This window comes from Laetiporus sulphureus (assembly GCF_001632365.1).
Source record: "Laetiporus sulphureus 93-53 unplaced genomic scaffold LAESUscaffold_14, whole genome shotgun sequence".
Classification (NCBI taxonomy): domain Eukaryota; kingdom Fungi; phylum Basidiomycota; class Agaricomycetes; order Polyporales; family Laetiporaceae; genus Laetiporus; species Laetiporus sulphureus.
Window position 1 is genome coordinate 22,145 of NW_024468523.1, and position 18,556 is coordinate 40,700.

The 18,556-nt window shown below is 50.9% G+C and overlaps 7 protein-coding genes across 7 annotated transcripts; 3 read left to right on the forward strand and 4 right to left on the reverse strand.

The window, feature by feature from the left end:
• Positions 1-2,550: 2,550 nt before the first annotated feature.
• Positions 2,551-3,264, reverse strand: LAESUDRAFT_749211 (cytochrome c oxidase polypeptide IV). Its single transcript, XM_040911552.1, has 3 exons — positions 2,892-3,264; positions 2,677-2,785; positions 2,551-2,627 (listed from the first exon to the last, which is right to left on the reverse strand). Exons 1-3 carry the CDS (start codon positions 3,186-3,188, stop codon positions 2,575-2,577), a joined length of 459 nt encoding a protein of 152 aa, XP_040765315.1. The 5' UTR covers positions 3,189-3,264; the 3' UTR covers positions 2,551-2,574.
• A 92-nt stretch (positions 3,265-3,356) lies between these two features.
• LAESUDRAFT_724523 (uncharacterized protein) lies at positions 3,357-6,985 on the forward strand. Its single transcript, XM_040908631.1, has 20 exons — positions 3,357-3,912; positions 3,970-4,004; positions 4,055-4,103; positions 4,157-4,188; positions 4,239-4,313; positions 4,366-4,373; positions 4,436-4,454; positions 4,506-4,551; positions 4,604-4,630; positions 4,693-4,758; positions 4,809-4,969; positions 5,028-5,049; positions 5,109-5,905; positions 5,963-6,074; positions 6,135-6,211; positions 6,273-6,365; positions 6,421-6,436; positions 6,496-6,561; positions 6,618-6,659; positions 6,714-6,985. The coding sequence occupies exons 1-20, from the start codon at positions 3,570-3,572 to the stop codon at positions 6,767-6,769; spliced, it is 2,142 nt and encodes a 713-aa protein (XP_040765316.1). The 5' UTR covers positions 3,357-3,569; the 3' UTR covers positions 6,770-6,985.
• Positions 6,986-7,159: 174 nt separating this feature from the next.
• LAESUDRAFT_736213 (ACN9-domain-containing protein) lies at positions 7,160-7,783 on the forward strand (the record flags this gene model as incomplete). Its single annotated transcript, XM_040910674.1, has 4 exons — positions 7,160-7,251; positions 7,312-7,391; positions 7,474-7,619; positions 7,676-7,783. 4 exons carry the CDS (start codon positions 7,160-7,162, stop codon positions 7,781-7,783), a joined length of 426 nt encoding a protein of 141 aa, XP_040765317.1.
• Positions 7,784-8,323: 540 nt separating this feature from the next.
• LAESUDRAFT_758168 (Cyanase) lies at positions 8,324-9,212 on the forward strand (the record flags this gene model as incomplete). Its single annotated transcript, XM_040912420.1, has 8 exons — positions 8,324-8,341; positions 8,405-8,483; positions 8,534-8,607; positions 8,661-8,813; positions 8,876-8,905; positions 8,966-8,983; positions 9,034-9,125; positions 9,182-9,212. 8 exons carry the CDS (start codon positions 8,324-8,326, stop codon positions 9,210-9,212), a joined length of 495 nt encoding a protein of 164 aa, XP_040765318.1.
• LAESUDRAFT_698156 (DUF1479-domain-containing protein) lies at positions 9,051-11,530 on the reverse strand. Its single transcript, XM_040906336.1, has 11 exons — positions 11,059-11,530; positions 10,833-11,001; positions 10,737-10,773; positions 10,483-10,679; positions 10,282-10,424; positions 10,189-10,229; positions 10,003-10,139; positions 9,793-9,947; positions 9,683-9,734; positions 9,393-9,620; positions 9,051-9,329 (listed from the first exon to the last, which is right to left on the reverse strand). The coding sequence occupies exons 1-10, from the start codon at positions 11,221-11,223 to the stop codon at positions 9,418-9,420; spliced, it is 1,299 nt and encodes a 432-aa protein (XP_040765319.1). The 5' UTR covers positions 11,224-11,530; the 3' UTR covers positions 9,051-9,329; positions 9,393-9,417.
• A 298-nt stretch (positions 11,531-11,828) lies between these two features.
• Positions 11,829-14,685, reverse strand: LAESUDRAFT_724527 (beta-tubulin 2). The gene is made up of 25 exons (XM_040908632.1): positions 14,611-14,685; positions 14,546-14,554; positions 14,414-14,482; positions 14,300-14,335; positions 14,146-14,244; positions 14,009-14,096; positions 13,946-13,957; positions 13,870-13,895; positions 13,688-13,807; positions 13,586-13,636; positions 13,510-13,530; positions 13,386-13,462; positions 13,277-13,337; positions 13,146-13,207; positions 13,045-13,087; positions 12,901-12,989; positions 12,802-12,849; positions 12,697-12,748; positions 12,640-12,645; positions 12,540-12,586; positions 12,420-12,480; positions 12,303-12,365; positions 12,141-12,244; positions 12,071-12,086; positions 11,829-12,015 (listed from the first exon to the last, which is right to left on the reverse strand). The coding sequence occupies exons 1-25, from the start codon at positions 14,635-14,637 to the stop codon at positions 11,914-11,916; spliced, it is 1,389 nt and encodes a 462-aa protein (XP_040765320.1). The 5' UTR covers positions 14,638-14,685; the 3' UTR covers positions 11,829-11,913.
• A 249-nt stretch (positions 14,686-14,934) lies between these two features.
• Positions 14,935-17,435, reverse strand: LAESUDRAFT_724528 (uncharacterized protein). The gene is made up of 8 exons (XM_040908633.1): positions 17,126-17,435; positions 16,906-16,977; positions 16,350-16,843; positions 16,277-16,298; positions 16,045-16,226; positions 15,691-15,980; positions 15,195-15,230; positions 14,935-15,138 (listed from the first exon to the last, which is right to left on the reverse strand). Exons 2-8 carry the CDS (start codon positions 16,967-16,969, stop codon positions 14,979-14,981), a joined length of 1,248 nt encoding a protein of 415 aa, XP_040765321.1. The 5' UTR covers positions 16,970-16,977; positions 17,126-17,435; the 3' UTR covers positions 14,935-14,978.
• Positions 17,436-18,556: the final 1,121 nt, after the last annotated feature.

Sequence of the window (18,556 nt, forward strand, 5' to 3'; positions counted from 1 at the left end):
TGCAGTCTGAAAAAGGGGCTCAAAGGGCCCTTAGCCTTATGCTCACAACTAGGAGGTGAATTGGCTTGTTAGGCCACATGCAATAGAATAATAAATCTAAGATCCTCCCTTAGATCCTCATAGGCTTATATACATGTAGGGCAGGGCCCCTGGCACTATGCTACTGTGAGACCTCAGATACCTACATGTAAATATATTGCCAGAACCGGTAATGGTTCTGGACTTCGTCATAGCAACTATCTACAATGGCCGTGGATACGCCGAGGTAATCCTATCTAATCCAATGAGATAAATGCCTGTAAGTGGGCCCACTGTTGAGGGGCCAATGGGTGATGGCCAACAGAGCACATCACAACGGTTGCAACATCAGATGAGAGGATCTGTCCAAACTCAGAACAATAAGTGTGACGATCAGTCTTTATCTGGATAGGGTTGTGAGAAGATCTAGCCTATCCTGTACCTGGCTATACTATATGCCAGTTGGTAGGGGGATCCTCTGTTGTGGTATCTGCCTATTGGTTTAGGCAGCAAAGTGGTGCCACTATCTTGAGTGGCGAATTAGGTGCTTGCTAGCTTGATGGTCCAATGGGTTCCTTTCTGGGCAAGTGGCCTGGTGTCACGTGACCAACGCCTGACAACTTCCGAATAGGGCAAGTGGCCAGTGTCACGTGACTGGGTGGCTGAATCATGGGCGCTTGGTGGTCATGTGGTAGACACAGTCATGTCCGTGATGTATGTGGTGGCATTGTGCTGTTTGTCCAAGTATCCACGTTGCGAGACCAATATGAAGGTTGGCGTCTGAATAACCACTCAAATGAGGACTTTAATGGTGCAAAAAGAAAGGTGCCACTTAATACTGTGACAGAGTCCAGGCCTATGATGTCACTATGATGTAGGGTCACGTGACTGGTACATGTCCGAGGGGTGTTCGAGTGGCATGGGTATACTAAGATATACACGTGGAGGCGTAGTGGTACATTCTATATATGGTATATGAGTGGATCAATAATGGTCCGTGGGCGCTTTAGACTTGTGGCGCGGAAAAACCATGACATACGGTTTATCCCATGCATGTAACAGACCACTTAGTCATCTGTGCTTGCTGACTTTGTACAGTTTATCTTATGCAATGTTCAATCAGTCCTTTATACACTGAAACATTTTAAGGCTGCTGTACAAGCATGTTTCACTTTCACCTCAAAAAAAGGATCTATAATTATCAACAAGATCATGAAGGATATTCAGAGCAAACAAATGAGAGCTGTGGTGTACAATAATAAAAGAGGTCAAGACGTATGCACATCTCTATACACTCATCACACATAGTCACGCTCGCGTCACCTGATAGCGCGCACGCCTACTCTGAAGAGGCGACGAGCGCCGGTTCCAAATGACCATTACTTACAGTGCGTAAGTCGTAATGCATGTCTCGGGGATCCACGTTCGACCCCAGGCATCCCCCCCCTGCGACACTGAATGGTGCCAGTAAACATGTATCGTTCACTGCGTGTAGCTACCGATCAAGCCGAAGCAGTCCTCAACAAATCTCAACCGCACCCGAACACGCCTCGGCTGAAGTGAATCACCTAAGGGCTGTAGCAGCAGGGGATGCTGCTCTGATCTTTCAGACGGTATTAGCTATGCGGTGGGTGACTCACTGGGTTGAAACGTACCCCTGTTGAGTGGCCGGGGATGTTTCCGGGCAACGAAAATTGTTATTGGACGAGAGGAAGTTCATATGCCCTTGTAAGCAGTGGCATGACCCAACATTCATGTAGCTGACCGAGTTCATGCAGTGTAGTCAAACATAATCTCAGGGTCAGCAACTCCTGAACGCTCATACATGACTATAGTCAAGGATGATATACCACGGTGCTCGGTGATCGCTCGCAAAGGACTATTTGCAAAAGACCTCAACATAATGGACCTCGATAATAAGCTACCGGCCTTGAGCGAGATACGAAGATGAGAGTTGGTGACTCTTGGGGAAAAAACTGAAGCAAAGTCTGACACAATCCATCCAGCGTCTTCCGAGATCCAGGATTTACGACTTCCTCTGGACGAAGGCTACTTAATACCATCGTGATGAACTGGTATCGGGCGGATACTGGCTGCTCAACATGCCTGCATAATTAGTAACAAGATGCCGGTCATCCTTCGGTGATTGATGCGAACAATCGTCCAACGGCGAGCCAAAAACAGCGGCTAAGACAGCGAACGTGCAGCCGCCAATGATGATCTCGTAGTATTCTCGTTGGCGGCTGGTGGCACGATGCGGTTGCGTCATGATGAAAGTCGAGCTGATTGCTGGTAGTCTGGATGCGCGAAGTCTGGTCTGGCCTGATCTTGCCCAGTCTTGCCCTCGCGCCGAACCGTCTCGGCCTCGCAACAACCGCGCATTGCCCGTGCTGGCGCACGACAGCACACCTCCCGCGCACTTCCGCACACGCTGAGTTGCGCCGCTCAGCAAATGTACACGACTGGTGATACTGTACGGATTCTCCACGCAAAGAAAGGACGTTTATTAGAGCTGTACCTGAATACAGAACAGTTGGTAGGAATGCGAGTACAATTCTAGTGCTCATGCAGCGTGAGAGGCTCCTGGGCCTGGTAGTCCAGCTTGTAGACTGCAAATACCTTCAATAAGATGAATGCATTTTAGAAGCTTGTGCTTACCAGAGCCGCACTCCGAGCAGCGCCTGTTCTTCGTGGTAGTGAGGTTCATCCAAACCAAATTATGAGAGTCCGCGGGAGAACCGGTGCAGCCGACGATGCGCTCAGGGGCCTAACGGTATAGCAGACAGCGGAGGCAGTCAACGACCATGCAGACATGAGTAGCGAGCGCGACAAAACGCGTCGTGGAACGCGCTACGCAGCGGATTATGACGTACCCATGAGATGACTTTGATGGGGTCGGCGAGCGTGCCAATCCTGCTCGAATCCAGGGGCTTCAGGTCGAACACCTCAATACCCTCCTTATCTCCGAGCACCTGAATGCGCTCAAGACCAGTCGCTTGTTCCTCATCGGTGGCGACCTCTCCGGGCTTCGCGCCAGGGCCGAAAAGCTCAGGGACTGCGCCGCCCGAAAGGCGAGCAGGAGTGGTGGAAATGGCCCGTGCAGCCACGGAGGACGTCCTCAAAGCAGAGCGGGCGCTGAGTGCAGCAGTGCGGATGGCAGCGTGAAACATGTTTTGCGGAGGAGGACGACTAATAGTACGCTGTTGTGCTAAGTCTTTTGAGCGGGACTCTACGGAAGATACGGTGTGATGCGTAGTGTGACAGTCTCGTGATGATATCTGTCACAGGCTGGAGTTGTGTCACCCGAAAGGGAAAGTGTCCTGGAATCGAAGCAGGCAGCTTATACCATGTTGAAATGTCAAGCTCAGCGACATGCAGTTCGTCCACCGCCGACGCTCTTCTCTCATCAAGTTCTTTTACCTTGCCTGACCCTCTCAGTGTAGTCCTGGTCACTGGTGACCGCACCATTCACTACTCAATCTTCTTACGAACGTTAGATCGTCTACTTCGTCACAGCCTGCATTCAACTTGTTGGCAGTGAGACACTTATTATGCGGACCAGTAGCACGCTCGCCTCGGATCGACGAAGATACCCCGAGCATCTGCATGCGACCCCGCTTCCAATCATGGACCGCTCACCCTCCCAACTATCTGCTGTTTCCAGCGCGGAATCACACTCATCTACGACTGAACTGGTATCCAAACACAAAGACAAACAGTGGAAGCGGATGTCCTTGGGCGAAAAGTTCTTATCATGGGCTTCTCGAGCGGAGAACGCGCCTGATCCGGAAGCAAACGAACTGGATCTGCCGACTGAAGAAACTAATGGCTGCGACGTCAAGAAGAAACGCTTGAAAATGTGGCATGGTTGGAGAATCATAGTTCTCGGTTCATGTATGCTTTTCTGCGTTGAGTTTCTAAAGAAGTCTTCGTTTATTCCGTTGAACCCAGGGATGAACGTATTACTGTTGCTCATTCCTGTCACAGTGAGTGACTTCGTGGTCCAGGAAGAGCACAACATCATCTCGCATTCTAGTGGCTCCTCAAGTTAGCAACGGCTAATTCTGATACCTTGGTCTTTACGGGTACGTGTGATTGAGCTAATCAAAGCCCGCGGAAGACTTACCGAAAATCGCAGCCTCAATGCTTGGCATGATACCCCTCGTGAGGGTACGCATTTCGAGCTCGAGAAGCTACCCGAATAACGATGTGTTGTGTAGTTGCACGATCTAGCGATTAGCGTGTTGTCCAGGCGTATCGGGGGGTCCAAAGCTGGGCTCCTGAATGCGAGTTGGGTGCGTAAGTCCTGTTTCTATCTCCTCAATCGACCTGACAAAGCCCTCGCAGAGTAATATGTAAGTGCTCAGGCTGCTATAGATTTGGTGCTATAGGTGACTCAGATTGGGCGTGCTACCAGCGTGGAAGTTGTCGTAGCCGTAAGGATCCCCATTAATTACAATGTACGAAGCTTACGCGTCTCTGAGCAGGTTACTGCCCTTCGTAAATGCGAACTGCGTGTAGTGCAGTCATCCCGTACGTTCCTCCAAACTTGCATCTTCCGGCCCGTGATGACGAATTTCTCCAGTTATCGGCTCCATGTTAAGCAAGTCCTGTGAGCGCATTTTGTAGCATCACCCTCGTAACAAATTTTGTATGACCTTGTTTGTCTGGCAGTGTTGATTCTGGGCATGTGTTTCTTCGCCGGAGGCCTGCGGTTCTCTCATCAAGATTACGACACGAGTAGGGCGTCTGTATGTTTTGCGCTCAGCATCTTTGCTCAACTTTAGCAGCTGCTACCCAGATTCATTCATCACTACTTAGTATCAGCGTTGGTGCTGTCTGTCTCCCGGCGGCATTCCATTTTGCACTTTCCAACAGCGCTGAGGATGCCGCAGAAGCGGGGACGACACTAGCGACACAGAAAGAATATCTGCTGAAGATGAGCCACAGCGTGAGTGTCCGCATATATTTACGTCCGTACTTATCTCAGTCCGCCGATTGCATTGCAGGTGTCTATACTTCTCCTCTTCAGTTACGTCAATTATGAACTAATCGAAGCGACTGATACTGAGTTATCATTCCCTGCACAGTATACGTATCCTACCTGCTGTTCCAGCTCTGGTCCCATACGCACCTATATAAGGATAGCAACAAGCCGAGCGACAAGCTACCAGTAGCTGTTTCTATGCGTTCATTCACGGATCGCGTCAGACAAATCAGCAACACGGCCAAAGGACGACATGCGTATTCCCGTGCGAATTCCTCAACTTCATTGCAGTCCTGCGGATCCGCCCCAGAGAAAGTTCGCTTGCGGAAGGACAAGGCGAGTCCCGTCGAGGAGGCTCCGGAGACCTCTTTCGAATGGTCAAATGAGGCGCGCGAGCCGTCGGTGTCTCCTCCCAAAACAAGTCTCGGGTATGATACACAGCGCGAACGGACGGCTTTCCTGGTATCACCCAGCACAACTTCGCAAGTCACCTTCAAGGCAAACGAGTACCGAACTACTGCTCGCGGTGACCCTAGTATAAGGCTAGTGCAAGAACTGGAGCGTGAGCGCGGTCGCTCATCCAGCGAGCAGTCGCACCGGCACCCGCGGAGATTCTCAAGTTCTTCCGACGAGAGAAGAAGGTTCAGCGAGAGCGGACGAACGACGCCTGTCAGTGAGGTTGTTTCGGGATACCTTAACAAACGAGGCGAGGTTGTACGCTTGGCTAAGGATGACGATGTGACGACGAAAGCTCGGTGGGTCAATGTCGACGTTGTGGAGGTCCGTGGCAAGGACGAACCAGTCGATGTCGAGAACCGCGAAGACTCCAGAAAAGCATCAGAGGAGGAGCCCGAGCTGAGCTGGACGATGATCTTGATGCTGCTGACCGTTGTTTCCGTCGTGAGCTTCTTTGCATCCACACATGACCAGGCAACGCGGTATTGACCAATTTACTAGCTTGTTACCATCAATGCCGAATGGCTGGTCGATTCGATGGACAGCCTGTCTCCGACTCTTAGCAAAGAATGGATCGGATTGATTTTGTTGCCCATCGTGAACTCGATACCTGGTGAATACTTATCGAGAGTTCGACTATCGACTGGCCGTATCTCATGACGCTTTCCTGCAGAATGCGTTACAGCTGTCACTGTCTCCGTCAGGGACCAATTGACATTGAGTGTCAGCGTTGCGGTCGGCTCAACTATCGTCAGTGCATTTTATTTTCATTGCATTTAACACTCGTGCTCTTGTGCTGACTTCATCACAGCAAACCTCTCTTTTCGTCATTCCGTTCATGGTCATCCTGGGCTGGATCCTTGACAAGCCGCTCGCTCTGCTCTTTGATCCCTTCGAGACTGTGGTAAGTACCACCGCATCACATCGTTAGCGGTTCTTGATAAGACGTCCTTCCATAGGTGTTGTATATATCGAGTACGCCACATTGTATATACCCACTCGTTCTACTGTTTGAGAGACGTTTTTATTTTTAGTGCAGATCCTGAGTTACGTCGTCGCGGATGGCAAGTCGAATTGGCTTGAAGGAGTGATCCTTATTTGTGAGTGTCATTTCTCGAACAGACATACTACGCACATGGGCTGATGTCTTCCCTAGGCCTCTATCTAGTCATAGCTGTCACGTTTTGGTTCTATCCAGGTAATTCGTTTTCACCATTTGTTCATAGACGATGTCCGTCTGATTGTGTGGCAGGTTCTACATTCTCGAGCAATCTTGCCGTGTGCGTCGACACGGTGAAGCCTGCATAGTTTCATGGTTCATTTGTATTAAGCTTACCCTTGGTTGGCTGCTCATCACGGTCCTCAGCATACTATACCCACGCGTACAGTCTCCATAGAGTATCTCATTATCATGATCAAGAACAACCTATCCCTTCACATTCTCCGTTTGATTTGTAGTTATACCTATCTGTAGCCATTAGATCGTCTATTGACTTATACACATTCAAGTTTGTCGTTCGTCGTTACAGGATCAGGAGGCCAACGCCGGCAGTTTCCGATTCAACGTTCCAAACGCCACTCGGGTCCTGGGAGTGGACGCTGCCTTAACTCGCACCTCGTCCTCGTCCACTGCACGCTTCCGGATATCCTCTTTTGATCTGTGCTTGTATCTCCGTAGAAACTGCCACTGTTGTGAATATGCGTTCAACGGTAGTACGCCTCGCAGAATCCATTTCGAAGAGACCCTTGAATCTGCGAGAAACTAGCGCTACACTCCTCCCTCCGATACCGTAAGGCTGGTCAAGTTTGCTCCTTGCCAACATCACATAAACTCAGGTGACGTCTCAAAGACTCTACCGTCAAATTCTACGAGCCCACCGCTCCCTTCCACATGAGATGCGCTCGCTCGGAGATGACTACGTGAAAGCAGGTACGCTCATTCAACTACTGAATGGAATATGGACGTTGGACTCATGCTTCCCGATGGATGCCGCTCCTTTATGCAATTGCAGAGTTCCGCCGACATCAGAATATCACTAATAAAGTGCATATCATTGGGTTCCTCTCGCAGTGGAAGATGTACTTGGACGAGCTACCAGCAGGTCCAAACGCAAAGAGCTTTTCTGGCAAGAAGCTAGATCCTACAGTATTAGAGAAGGTGATACTTTCACTCGCATCTCTGATGTGATTCGGCGCTGATGCATGGGCAATCAGATGTCTGCCGAACAGCTCGGTCAATTGTATGAGCTGATGAATGTCACTAAAAAGGTGTGGAAACCCGCGGGCTCTGAAGGGGAATCAAGTTATCCGCACTCCTCGTAACAGCCCAATTAATTATACATCGGGGTGGGTCATATATCTCGACTATAGTATGCTCAAGATGTTGAACATTGCGAGCGATGTAGCGCACGTAGTGATAGATAACATCATGCATTCTTGCACCAGAAGCAGCTCAATTGCCGCCCTCTCGTCTGCTGTTGATCCTTTCATACAAGAGACCTGTCTCCCTCAGTGGGTACAATGTCTGCAATCTGGCTCTCACTACATATACGCACGCTACTTACTACGGTCTATCCACCGTAAGCGAGCATTTATCCTCGTGGATGCGCCATGTTCAACCTCCGCTCGGTATTCCTGTTCGAGCGCGTATTTTGAGTTCGTAGTAAGATACTTCGAGAACCATGATTTAACGAATGCAGGTCCACGCATAACGGAGTGTGTGCCAAGTTATTCACGTGGCGGCGAGCGCTTCCGCATGCGTTACCAGCCTTAAAAGCGGTGAGACGAATCGCATGACATGATACAGTTCCTCTCATCTCTTGCCTCCTCTGTTCCACGCAACTTGCTTGCCCAGAACATATCATGTCCGCGCAACCTCTCGTGAGTCTAGCAGAGTGCTTGGAGCGTCTGCATGTTTCACTCTGATGACGTCATTGGTTACAGAAAGTGAATGCGACGAGCGAGCCATATGCGGATCTTCCTCCGATCTGTGCAGCCCTGTTTGAAGCGAAGGCAAAGAAAGGTACGGAAGACATGGATGAATTGTTGGAGGTTTCGAACTCGCCTTTGCAGGCCTGACGTTCGACGAGATTGCCAAAGCCATTGGAAGAGACGAAGTGTGGGTAGCCGCGGCGTTCTATGGCCAGGTAGGTGCAGACGATCTGTTCCCTTAGCCAGACCTCATCGCAACGTTGTCTAGGCGAAGCTCTCGGCTGAAGAGTTGACTGCACTGTCAGGTGTCCTCGAGATCCCACAGGGCAATTTGCAGGCAGAGCTTGGAGAGAACTGGTGGCCCCACCGAGGACTCGGGCCGATGCCTCCTACTGACCCTGTGCTATATCGGTTGTATGAGGTATGGTCACTCGTTGCAGACGTCTGCATTGTGAGTGGATACTGAGAACTGAGCATTGACAGGGAGTGCTGGTGTATGGGAATGCAATCAAGGTACGGTCACACAGACAATGCCGAGTAGAGTCCTGACCGGTATTTTCCCGCAACGAACAGGCCATCATACACGAAAAGGTGCGTTTCATCATTTGGTCTCGCGCAACTATGACCAAGTGCCATTGCAGTTTGGTGACGGCATCATGTCCATGATCGATTGCAAAGTCAATATTGCTCGCAAGCCAGATCCCAAGGGGGACAGAGTCGTCTTGACATTCGAGTATGTCCTACTTCAACAATCTCTGGATCTAACTCAATCTGCTTCCTCCCTGTTAGTGGTAAGTTCTTGCCGTACGCGAAGTGGTGATTGTGTGGAAGAGAATGTAGACCATGTATCTAAATCAATCAGAACATGATACTGCGCACACTTCTAGTAAACGCCAGGCCTTCCAAGCAGCATATACATATGGCAATGAGAAGCTTTCTGTGCGACAGAACCCTAAATGAATGATATATCATAGAGATATCAGCAGAAGCGCATGCACACAGGATTTCCAATTGCCGCAGTCTTCTCATACGACCTGAATCGCGAAGCCCATTGCCCTCTTTCCCACTGGACTTTCGATGTCCTCCGGTCTGCCCACGCCAGCGTAGTCGATCTCGCCCTTGCCCGGAGGGAAGTCAGGGGGCGGAAGGCCCTGCACGAAACGCTCCTTCTGTCTTTCGACGTACGCAGCATTCTGCGGGGTAAGGGGGACAGCCGGGATGTACATGACTGGAAAGGAGTTGAGCACTCGATAAGATCGACATACCTGAGGGGATGAAAGCAATGCTCACCAGCGGAATCACCGTTACCAATGTGCTCCTTCTCAACGGCATGGACAACGTCCTATAATCGGTTACTGTCAGTCTTTTTGCCCCTGTATAACACGTGAACTGCATCTCACGCAATGCCAGAAGACCATGTCGCCAGGGCAAACCTTAGGCACAGATACCATTGTCTCGTCGAGCTTCATGTGTGGATGTGTCTTCGCGTTCGGCCAGGGTCCGCGGAACCCAGATCCCGCCGAGTAGACCCCAGGGAAGTCAGAAGACGAAATGTCTACTCGGAAACAACTCAGCCATTGCACATTAAATATTACATGGCCTGGACGCACCATACTCCCAGTTCTTGGGATCGAGAGCGTTTTCAGTCCCCGGAATTTGCCTGAAGAATGGACGCAAGATCGTATATGCGTTGGAAAGATACACGTTCGGGAAGACCTGCAGCGTTCCTTCACGGGGAGCGGTCTCGCTAAACCAATGTGAGCAGGCTGAACTGAGTTACAATCGTGCAAGCATACCTCACAGCGAGCCAGCCTTGGTATGTACGGAATACCGTAGACTGAGAAGGATGGCGAGCTGCAGTGAGAGCAAGGGAGTTGCGGAAAACGTACCTGTCCGACGCGACCGTACATCGACGTGCGAGCATTAATACGGTTCTCGAGGTCGTACGGGTCGTGGCTGCGCCAGTCGCCGCTCAGCAGCTCTGCGAAACAGTTACGAAAGGTAGGATCCTCCCATCGCTCAATTCCTCCACCTGAGATTGAGATATGACCCATTAAATTGCACCATACGCATTCTGCATATAGACTTGCCATCGACGTGAGGAGGGTGGGCGTCCCACTGCACACCCGGATGACGGATACGGAACCGGTCTGCATAGGTGAGCGACGTCGAGAGGTCGACGTTCTCTATCTTGGCGTCTGATCTCACGTGGTACATGTTGTTGAGCCAGCTCGTCACCGCAAGGACGTTAGGGTGGCCGCGAGCCCGGACTTGTGATTTAGTCCAGCTGCGAATCATCGTGTTGAGATGAGAGCAGACTTGCGCGGGTAAGTGTTACGCTTACTACAGCTGGAAGAATTGCTTATCGTCCGCCGGGAAGCCTGAGCAACCATTCCCAATAAGTATATTTGTACATGGATGAGGGAAGCAAGAAGCTGACCATCAATGCCAGGATTGGTAGTGACGTATTCTTGCAACCAGTCCTTCCAGGATGCCGCTTCTATATCGTCGACTACGTCCCGGATGATGACGCTTCCCTTGCGGCGTATCTCTTCCACACGCTCGGGGTTCAGCGTAGCGAGCTCGGAGAACTTGACCTGCGGCACGTACTGCAGATATTGTAAGATCCTGCCAAGTGATGATATCCGGTGTTTGGAACGACATACGTTGGTACCCTCCTTCGCAATCTCCGCAGTGACCTGGTCGAGCTCAGCGAGGAGCTCATTCCACGCCTTAGTGACGCGCTGCTGGAAATCAGGGTAGGAGGCAGCGATCTCCTGCTTGATCTCGACGAACCGCGGAGGGCAAGGACCAAGCTCAGGCTTCAACATGATGTATCGATTGGAGTGAGCTGAGGTCAGTCCGGGCGTCCCGCATAGCTTTATATCTGAGGTAGGTCTGGAATGTCATGCGAAAGCATCACAATTCGCCCGATTGCTCACGGACCGGAGTCCGTACAATGGAGAGATCACAAGGGACATGATTCAACGATTCTACCGTTGCCCCTTCCAGAGGAGTTCGCTGTTGGCTATGCTTGACCTTCAAGAAATCATTCGCTCGTTCTTCTCATGTTCATTTATATCATTCAGCTTAACGGAGGACGGGTTGATCTTGAGCAATAGGACTCAGTGCCCTTAGCATAATCTACCAACCGCGGCCGTCGTCAGTAATGCGAGCCAGAAAAGGTAAACACGGGAAAACCTCGGCATTCCTGGCAGAAAGCCTGTCTGAGGGGAGCACATTAGCGTGCAAACAACTGAACAGGCACCATAGAATCTGATAACACCAAAGAACACGACAGTGGCGGGCGTCTCGGCGGAACAGCAGGACTTCCTGCAGGCTCATACGGCACACGATTTCCGCACAACAGGGCAATTCAACATTAAAACGATGAATAGCAAATGTTAGTACGATAGACCAAACACAAAGCATAAATTCCGGCGAAAACGAAAACAATTAAGCATGCGCGTCATGTTCAACTTCGCAGGTCCTAGGAGCGATACCGCTCGCCAAAGGGTAGATTATTCCGCAATAGCGAGGCTGTCGGATACGCCTTCTTCGTACTCTTCGTACTCTCCTTGCTCCTCGTACTCTTCGTTGTTGTCCAACGTCGCTTCTTGGTACTGATCGCGGAGGGGTCAATGGAGGAAGACATGGGTCAAAATGTTCAGGCTGTACCTGTTGATACTCAGAACTGGACAGGAATTACGATCAGCAACGCTTTATATATGGACCAAGGGGTCCTCACATCAAATCATGCGCATTACTCTCTGCTTCAGAGAATTCCATCTCATCCATGCCCTCTCCTGTATACCAATGAAGGAAAGCATGACGCTTATACATTGCCGCAAACTGTGAATAAGGATGCTATTGAGCGAAAGAAGCTTTCACTGATTACGATTGACCATACCTGTGTCAAAGTGCGTTGGAAGAGCTCTTGCACCGCCGTCGAGTTTGCCAAACACGTTGCGGACTAATGACTTAACATTGCTATCGTTCCATTTCGACATGCAGAAATGCAGCTCACCTGTGTTTGTCCGACAGGTGGAACGGAACACAGTGCTACGGAAACATTGTCAGGTATCCATCTGAGAGACATATGTTTTAATGCTGCTGCAAATGCGAAGAATCAGTGAAGGACACCTACTCGACAAACTGGGTAGAGTTCTTCGTCTGTAGGTCCTTGACGGAGTACTAGAAATAAAGTTGACAGTGTGTTCAGGTACGTTTCTCATCGGAAAACTTACTTCTGCCTATGCTGAGATTAAGTCAAACGGTACAGATCATGTGTGCGAAGAACTTACCTCTCGGGATGAAATTTTGCCTCGGAATATTGTCGCCGCCGTGAGGTACCGGCTGCGCAGCGCTGATGAGAATTCGCACTAAAACTTATCAAGGTAATGACTCACCCAAACCTCGGATCGCACGCGACCAAGAGGTTTCTCCGATCGAACAGACTGCGATAAGTCAGGAAATGGTCTGCCGCGTCCATACTGTATGGGACTCACGCTGATGTCAGTTCAGGGACAGACAGACGCGTGAACGCCTTGTTGTTAGGGTCGATGAAAGGTGCATAGCTTGGCATGAGGAAGTGTAGCTATCCCGAGCATGTAGTTGGCATATCATTCATTCACGAACACAAGAGTACGCACCCGAGGGAAAGGAATCAGGTTCAGGCCGAGTTTCCGCAGATCACTAGGTAATACCCTTTAGCGTACTGCGTTCTTCACACTAGAAGATCGAACCGTCGTACCCGTTCAGTTGTCCTGGAAAACGCAGACTCGTGCTTACGCCGCACATCACTTGCGAGACCAGCTGTCCAGACACAATGCGGCGTTATATCGGACATCAGGCGTGAAGAAGCGCGGGAATGGCGGGACGTACGGAGTTGAGGTCTTCAAAGGCGGGAGCCTTTACTTTCAGCGTGCGCACCGTGATGTCATATCTGATAACAGTGAGTAAGATGTACGAATAGGCCAAAGTGAGGACATACAGCGCTTCATTATCAATGCACATGGTCAGGTCACTGTTCTCGACCAGTTGGTGGATTGAAAGTAGAGCGTTGTACGGCTATATGCTATTGAGAGAACATCCCGACCCGACCACAGAGCACCTACCTCAACAACAGTTTCCGACACCTGCAGATGCGGTGCCACATTAGACGCCGTCAGAGTAAAGGAGAGTTGGACTTGCCTTGGGAGAGGGAAGGATTGAGAACGTTGAGAGCATCCTGTCAGGGTATTCCTGCAGTATTCAAATCAGGGAGCAGACAATGTTGTCAACAATGAACACAACTTCTCGGAATTTGGACAATAACAGCGAGCCCAGGCCAGCACCGGTACCGCCGCCGAGCGAGTGGATCAGCTGAAAACCCTGCATGGCATCGCAAGACTCCGCTTGCAGCCGTACGACGTCCTAGATGGTGTACATCGATATCAACAGAGATTGACATGACTCTTCGCGGGTTCGAGACGGACCAGGATACTGTCAACCAGCTCAGCACCTAACCAGATCGTCAGTCTTCGACCGAGATGGCGCACGAGCTTGACTAACCCTCCGTATAAACTGAAAGAATACATGAATGAGCAATCTCAAACATAGGGTTGTGTCACGTACATCCTTTCGCCCAGTTGTTGCCGGCTCCGGTATCACTGGTAATGAACGTGTCCGGCCGGAAGAGAGCTCCCACCTTTCCTGATCGGATCTGCAGGACGATTAGAAACATGGCGAAGGCTTCATCCGAAATTGCGTACATGTGCGCACACGCCTCCTTCCAAGTCGACTTGCACGCTTCGGGGTACATACTTGCTATGACCGTTGGTCTGACGGACCTCATTGAAGAAGACGTCCACCTAGCAGGATTTAGGTTTACAAGTTTTAAGCACGACTGTCAGCCTTTATACTGACCATTGGGAGCTGTAAGGGGTCATTTCCGGTGTAGAACTGCGAAATTGCCACGAAAGTCGAACGACATGAGTATCATGCACATTGCACGGATCATAGCACAACGCTGAGACTTACGCCCTCCTCATCCAAGCCATGCTCAGCGAGCAGCATCTTCCAGAAATTCTCCCCGATCTGGTTTCCGGCCTAAATCACGACATGAATGGAGTCTTCAACGCTTCCAGTCCAGGTGAACCGCGGTATACCAACCTGGCCCGCCTACGACCCGCTGCATCAGTTCAGCACTTTGGAACAGCACATAAACGCGTCTCTACCTGTATATTGATAATTTCTCGAGGCATGTTGGGGGTTTGGTATAGGGGAGGGGGAGGTTATGGAACAGAGTCAAGAGACACGATTACTCTTCGGACGCGAACATGCAAGAAGATCTAGCGCTGGCTGGATCTTCGGCAGAAGCCGCCCACAGAATCAGCGATCGAGTCTGACAGCGGCACTTGTCCTCTTGCCAACTGCAAAATTAAATGCACAAACAACCAGTTGGAGGCATGGCATTGTATGTGCACTGCACATGTTGAGGAGACTGCTACAGCTACAGAAGATACGAAGATGCTGAAAACTATGGTAAACAAAAGTCACAAAGCCAGTCGTGAATGAAGCGACTCGTCGAACCAAGAAAATGGTATCAGAAGAGACGCCACAGCCTGTTCCTGTCGTGCATCTTGGCTTTGCGGCCGACTCCAGGTCTGACAATGTCCAAGACCGAGTCCAGCCCGCTGGACGTCCGGCGACGAGTGAAGCGCCTCCTATTGAGTTGCGTGGATCCATTCGAATTGGAGCTCGAGCTGGAGAGCGCAAATATTAATTAGAGCATGCGATGGTTGAATGAAGATCGACTTACCATGTCAAAGTATTGGTTGCTCCGCCAGCGGAAGCGCTAGAGGGAGTAAAGCAATTAGCGTCAGCATTCTGAGTAAATAAGAACGAGGACATCGCAGCAGTGGGAAAAACGGCAAGTACGTCCAGGAGTAAGATGACGTTTCAGGTATGAAGAAAAGTCACGAATCGGAAGCCACATAGTGGACAGAGACATACATGGTGCTAACCAGGCAGAGGAGTATATCGAGACCATAATGGTCTCTACAACAGTGACAGTGGTCACGCCCACCGTAACGACAGGCGTGGTAGCCATTGACACCGAACTCGAAGCCAACACTGCAGGAGCTGTGCTGCTTCTCGTGTGGCATCTCCTCGTGGATGAGAGAGGTCGGGCCGTAGATGGTGCACTGAGCGAGAGATCCGCCGACGACCTATCTACGGACGATGCCACCGCAGAGGTGGCTAGAGAGGACGACGCCACAGACGCGTCCGATGCACTAGACATTGCCAGTACTGACCTTGTACTCGCCGAGCCACTATTGACGCTACCGCTGCTCGCCGTTGTAGTAGTGGCAGAAGAAGACACGACAGAGGTCGCAGCCGCAACAGCGCTGAGGGCATAACTGGGCGCATTCGGCGTCGCAGTCGCCACTACGCCATGGAGGTCGACAATGGGGAGGATGGTTGAGTTCGCATTGGGTGTGGGGATCCCGTCGGGATACGAGTTCTCGAAGATGTCTTCCTGGGCGCCATCGAGGAAGTTATACAAGTTGTTATAAAATGGTGGCGAATACGTGCCCTCAAACATCTAAGCGATAGAAAATCCGACATCAGAACCTGCGACGGGCAATATAGCTAGCAGGTTCACTTACAGTGTTGCGTTCGGCCTGGAACCAGTACAGAGGCTGCTTGGCACCAAACGTGCAGTTACCCGGAACCGCGTCTGCTTTGCCGTTATCTGGATCGGCACCGCAGCGGCGAGCGAGTTGGGGTGTGGCCAGGGCAACGTCAGACGTCGAGCCGGTAACATTGCATCTGAATCCATTCATATAGTCTGCATGGACGTTATGGCACGAACAGATCTAGATCGCCATATGCACTTACTCTGCTCACCGCCGCTATCAGGCTGCGTTGTAGTGTGTGAGCGGCGGATAAAAAGATAAAAAGAAACACGAACCGAATGAATCCAGAAGAATGCGCAGATGCAGCCTCCATCCGAACACGACGGCATCCTAGCCGGCACTTGGAACTCCGTGAACCTTGTCCACACACAGGTCTGGTTTACGCTGAACACAACAAAATCCTCCGGTTGCACTTGCGAAACGTCAGATTGGTACGTGATAGCAAGCGCGCAGCCCTTCAGATCGTCATAACCAGTAGTGTGGTACTCCGACATGGGCGAACCGGGGCAGACGTTGTCACCATCCTGGATATCGCCTCCAGGGTCACTCGCGTAGTACGAAGTGGCACCCTTGTCGCATGCAATCTCTGAGGTCGCAGCTTGACCCGCAGGGAGCTCGAAGAAGTCGCCCTCGTTCGGAGGGTAGTCAAGGTGTCCGTGGAACCACCATTGCTCAAATGTGTAATCCTGGAGAGGAGTGACGGGTCGGTTATCATACGAGAATGTCTGGGCCGTGACGTTGAAGCCCCACATGCTGGGATGCCAGATCGCTAAATGTTCATCGATACTCAGCATTCAGGGAGTGTACATGGATGCACGGGGTGTGGCGTACCAGCATGGCCAGTGGCGAATGGGACAAGGCGCGCGACCGCGGCCAAGAGAAGAAAAAAATGCATGAAGTTGGCTGATTTGAGGAACCGTGCAAGGTCGTCAGTTATATGCTTTGCAGGCAATCAAACACTAATATAAAGGAGACCCGAGCACCAGTCTCGAGCGTAGACGTGGTCCTGCCAAGCGGACAACAGAGGATGAGGGCGACTGGCAACACATACCACATCGTCGAGTTCAGACCTATATACACTCGAGGAACAAGCGGTCAAATTCCCCGGCAGATCGAGGCGAGTCAGGGCGAGCCGGCCTTTTTGTTGTCATTTCCCGTTGTCTAGCAGCTACCGACTCCAGCGAGGCTCCTTGTGTTATAGGCGTCATATTTGAGGCTGCCGTGGGGAGGAGTATCGAGAACGCTACTGTCATTCTCGAAAACCGCGATCCAGGTGCGATCTCGTCGCGCTATGTTCGGGTCCGGGTGTGTTCGTCGCGAAGGAGAGAAGAAAAAAGGCCGGATACTATCGCGTGGCAAGCGCGGGGAGCGAGCGCGTTCCTAGTGAACTTGAATTGAGATGAGCGCGTAGCACGTGCGCGCGAGCGCGCCGAACTGAACGCCCGTCGTATAGTTGTTGCTGAGCAACACCATGGCGACAAGCGGGCGGAAAGCCGAGCTCATCGCCGGAGAAATCAAAGGCTGAAGGAGCATCCAGTACCAGAACTGACGACGATGTCGTGGTTATGTGCAATTCTGCGAACGGGAGGATACTAGGTTAGTAAATCAGAGAACAAGGGGCCTTATGCCAACGATATTTTGAAATCCTCCCTCAGTTCATCAGGCTTTCATTCCTACCCATGACCTCAATAACGCGTCTCTGCTTAATCAAGTCAGATGCCTTCTGTAAGTCTCTGATTACATAGCATTTGTGAGTTGAAGCCTTCGTTAACAACCTCATCTCCAGAGGTCGACAACTGACTGAGCATGAGAGCCAGCAGGAGGAGCAAGTCCGCATCAGAGGAGTCCGACAAGCTTCATTTGATCACCCGCGATCAAAATGTGCCACACGTAGTGCATGGATGGTGGCTGAAAACGTTTCATTGTTCTCTGCATGCAGTGGTGCCACAAGCCACCCTCACTTTATCCTCTATAACAGCTAGCAACAGCGGCTGGGGACAGCTTTGATTTACTTAAACTCGGTCGACCCTCATCGCTCGACAGGAAACCAAGGCATTAACAACTACCAGCGCGCTCTGCCACATTACATAACTATGGGCTCCTCCGCTGGTTACATCCCCATCCCCATCATTCTGGAAGACGATTCCAACGAGATTTCGTGCTTCATCCGTGCGCCGGCCGACAGCGACCGTGCAGACTTTAGTGCTTTTACGCTATTCAAAGATCGATGGAAGCCATGGGATAGCTGGCTGATACCGGCGCACTCTGTCGATAACAACGAGCCTTCTAATGTTCTTCCTCCAGGATCCAAACTACTTTGACATGGACGCGTTCTTCGAGTGGCATGAGAGTCGCCCTTTATATAAGGACGTGAGTAACTTTGGGTCATTACCACGGCTATCCCTCGTGTGCTTAATTACATATTTTCTCAATGCAAGTTATACACGCAAATCGCGGTAGCACACGACACCAAGTACGGATT

Bases quoted from the DNA above. Each gene is read 5' to 3' on its own strand.
- LAESUDRAFT_749211 (XM_040911552.1), bottom strand. From the start codon at position 3,188: ATGTTTCACGCTGCCATCCGCACTGCTGCACTCAGCGCCCGCTCTGCT. The intron at 2,786-2,891 runs GTACGTCATAAT...CTATACCGTTAG, and splicing joins CCATCAAAGTCATCTCATGG to GCCCCTGAGCGCATCGTCGG. The intron at 2,628-2,676 runs GTAAGCACAAGC...AGGTATTTGCAG, and splicing joins CTGCTCGGAGTGCGGCTCTG to TCTACAAGCTGGACTACCAG.
- LAESUDRAFT_724523 (XM_040908631.1), top strand. From the start codon at position 3,570: ATGCGGACCAGTAGCACGCTCGCCTCGGATCGACGAAGATACCCCGAG. The intron at 4,552-4,603 runs GTACGTTCCTCC...GAATTTCTCCAG, and splicing joins GCGTGTAGTGCAGTCATCCC to TTATCGGCTCCATGTTAAGC. The intron at 6,660-6,713 runs GTAATTCGTTTT...ATTGTGTGGCAG, and splicing joins CACGTTTTGGTTCTATCCAG to GTTCTACATTCTCGAGCAAT.
- LAESUDRAFT_698156 (XM_040906336.1), bottom strand. From the start codon at position 11,223: ATGTTGAAGCCTGAGCTTGGTCCTTGCCCTCCGCGGTTCGTCGAGATC. The intron at 9,948-10,002 runs GTGCGTCCAGGC...GTTTCCGAGTAG, and splicing joins TCCCAAGAACTGGGAGTATG to ACATTTCGTCTTCTGACTTC. The intron at 9,621-9,682 runs GTGAGCATTGCT...ACTCCTTTCCAG, and splicing joins TGGTAACGGTGATTCCGCTG to TCATGTACATCCCGGCTGTC.
- LAESUDRAFT_724527 (XM_040908632.1), bottom strand. From the start codon at position 14,637: ATGCCTCGAGAAATTATCAATATACAG. The intron at 14,097-14,145 runs GTACGCAATTTC...ATCGTCCTGCAG, and splicing joins AAGGAGGCGTGTGCGCACAT to ATCCGATCAGGAAAGGTGGG. The intron at 12,481-12,539 runs GTAGGTGTCCTT...TATGTCTCTCAG, and splicing joins AACTCTACCCAGTTTGTCGA to ATGGATACCTGACAATGTTT.
- LAESUDRAFT_724528 (XM_040908633.1), bottom strand. From the start codon at position 16,969: ATGCATTTTTTTCTTCTCTTGGCCGCGGTCGCGCGCCTTGTCCCATTC. The intron at 16,844-16,905 runs GTACGCCACACC...ATGAACATTTAG, and splicing joins ATTCGCCACTGGCCATGCTG to CGATCTGGCATCCCAGCATG. The intron at 15,231-15,690 runs GTCAGTACTGGC...TACTCCCTCTAG, and splicing joins AGTGGCTCGGCGAGTACAAG to CGCTTCCGCTGGCGGAGCAA.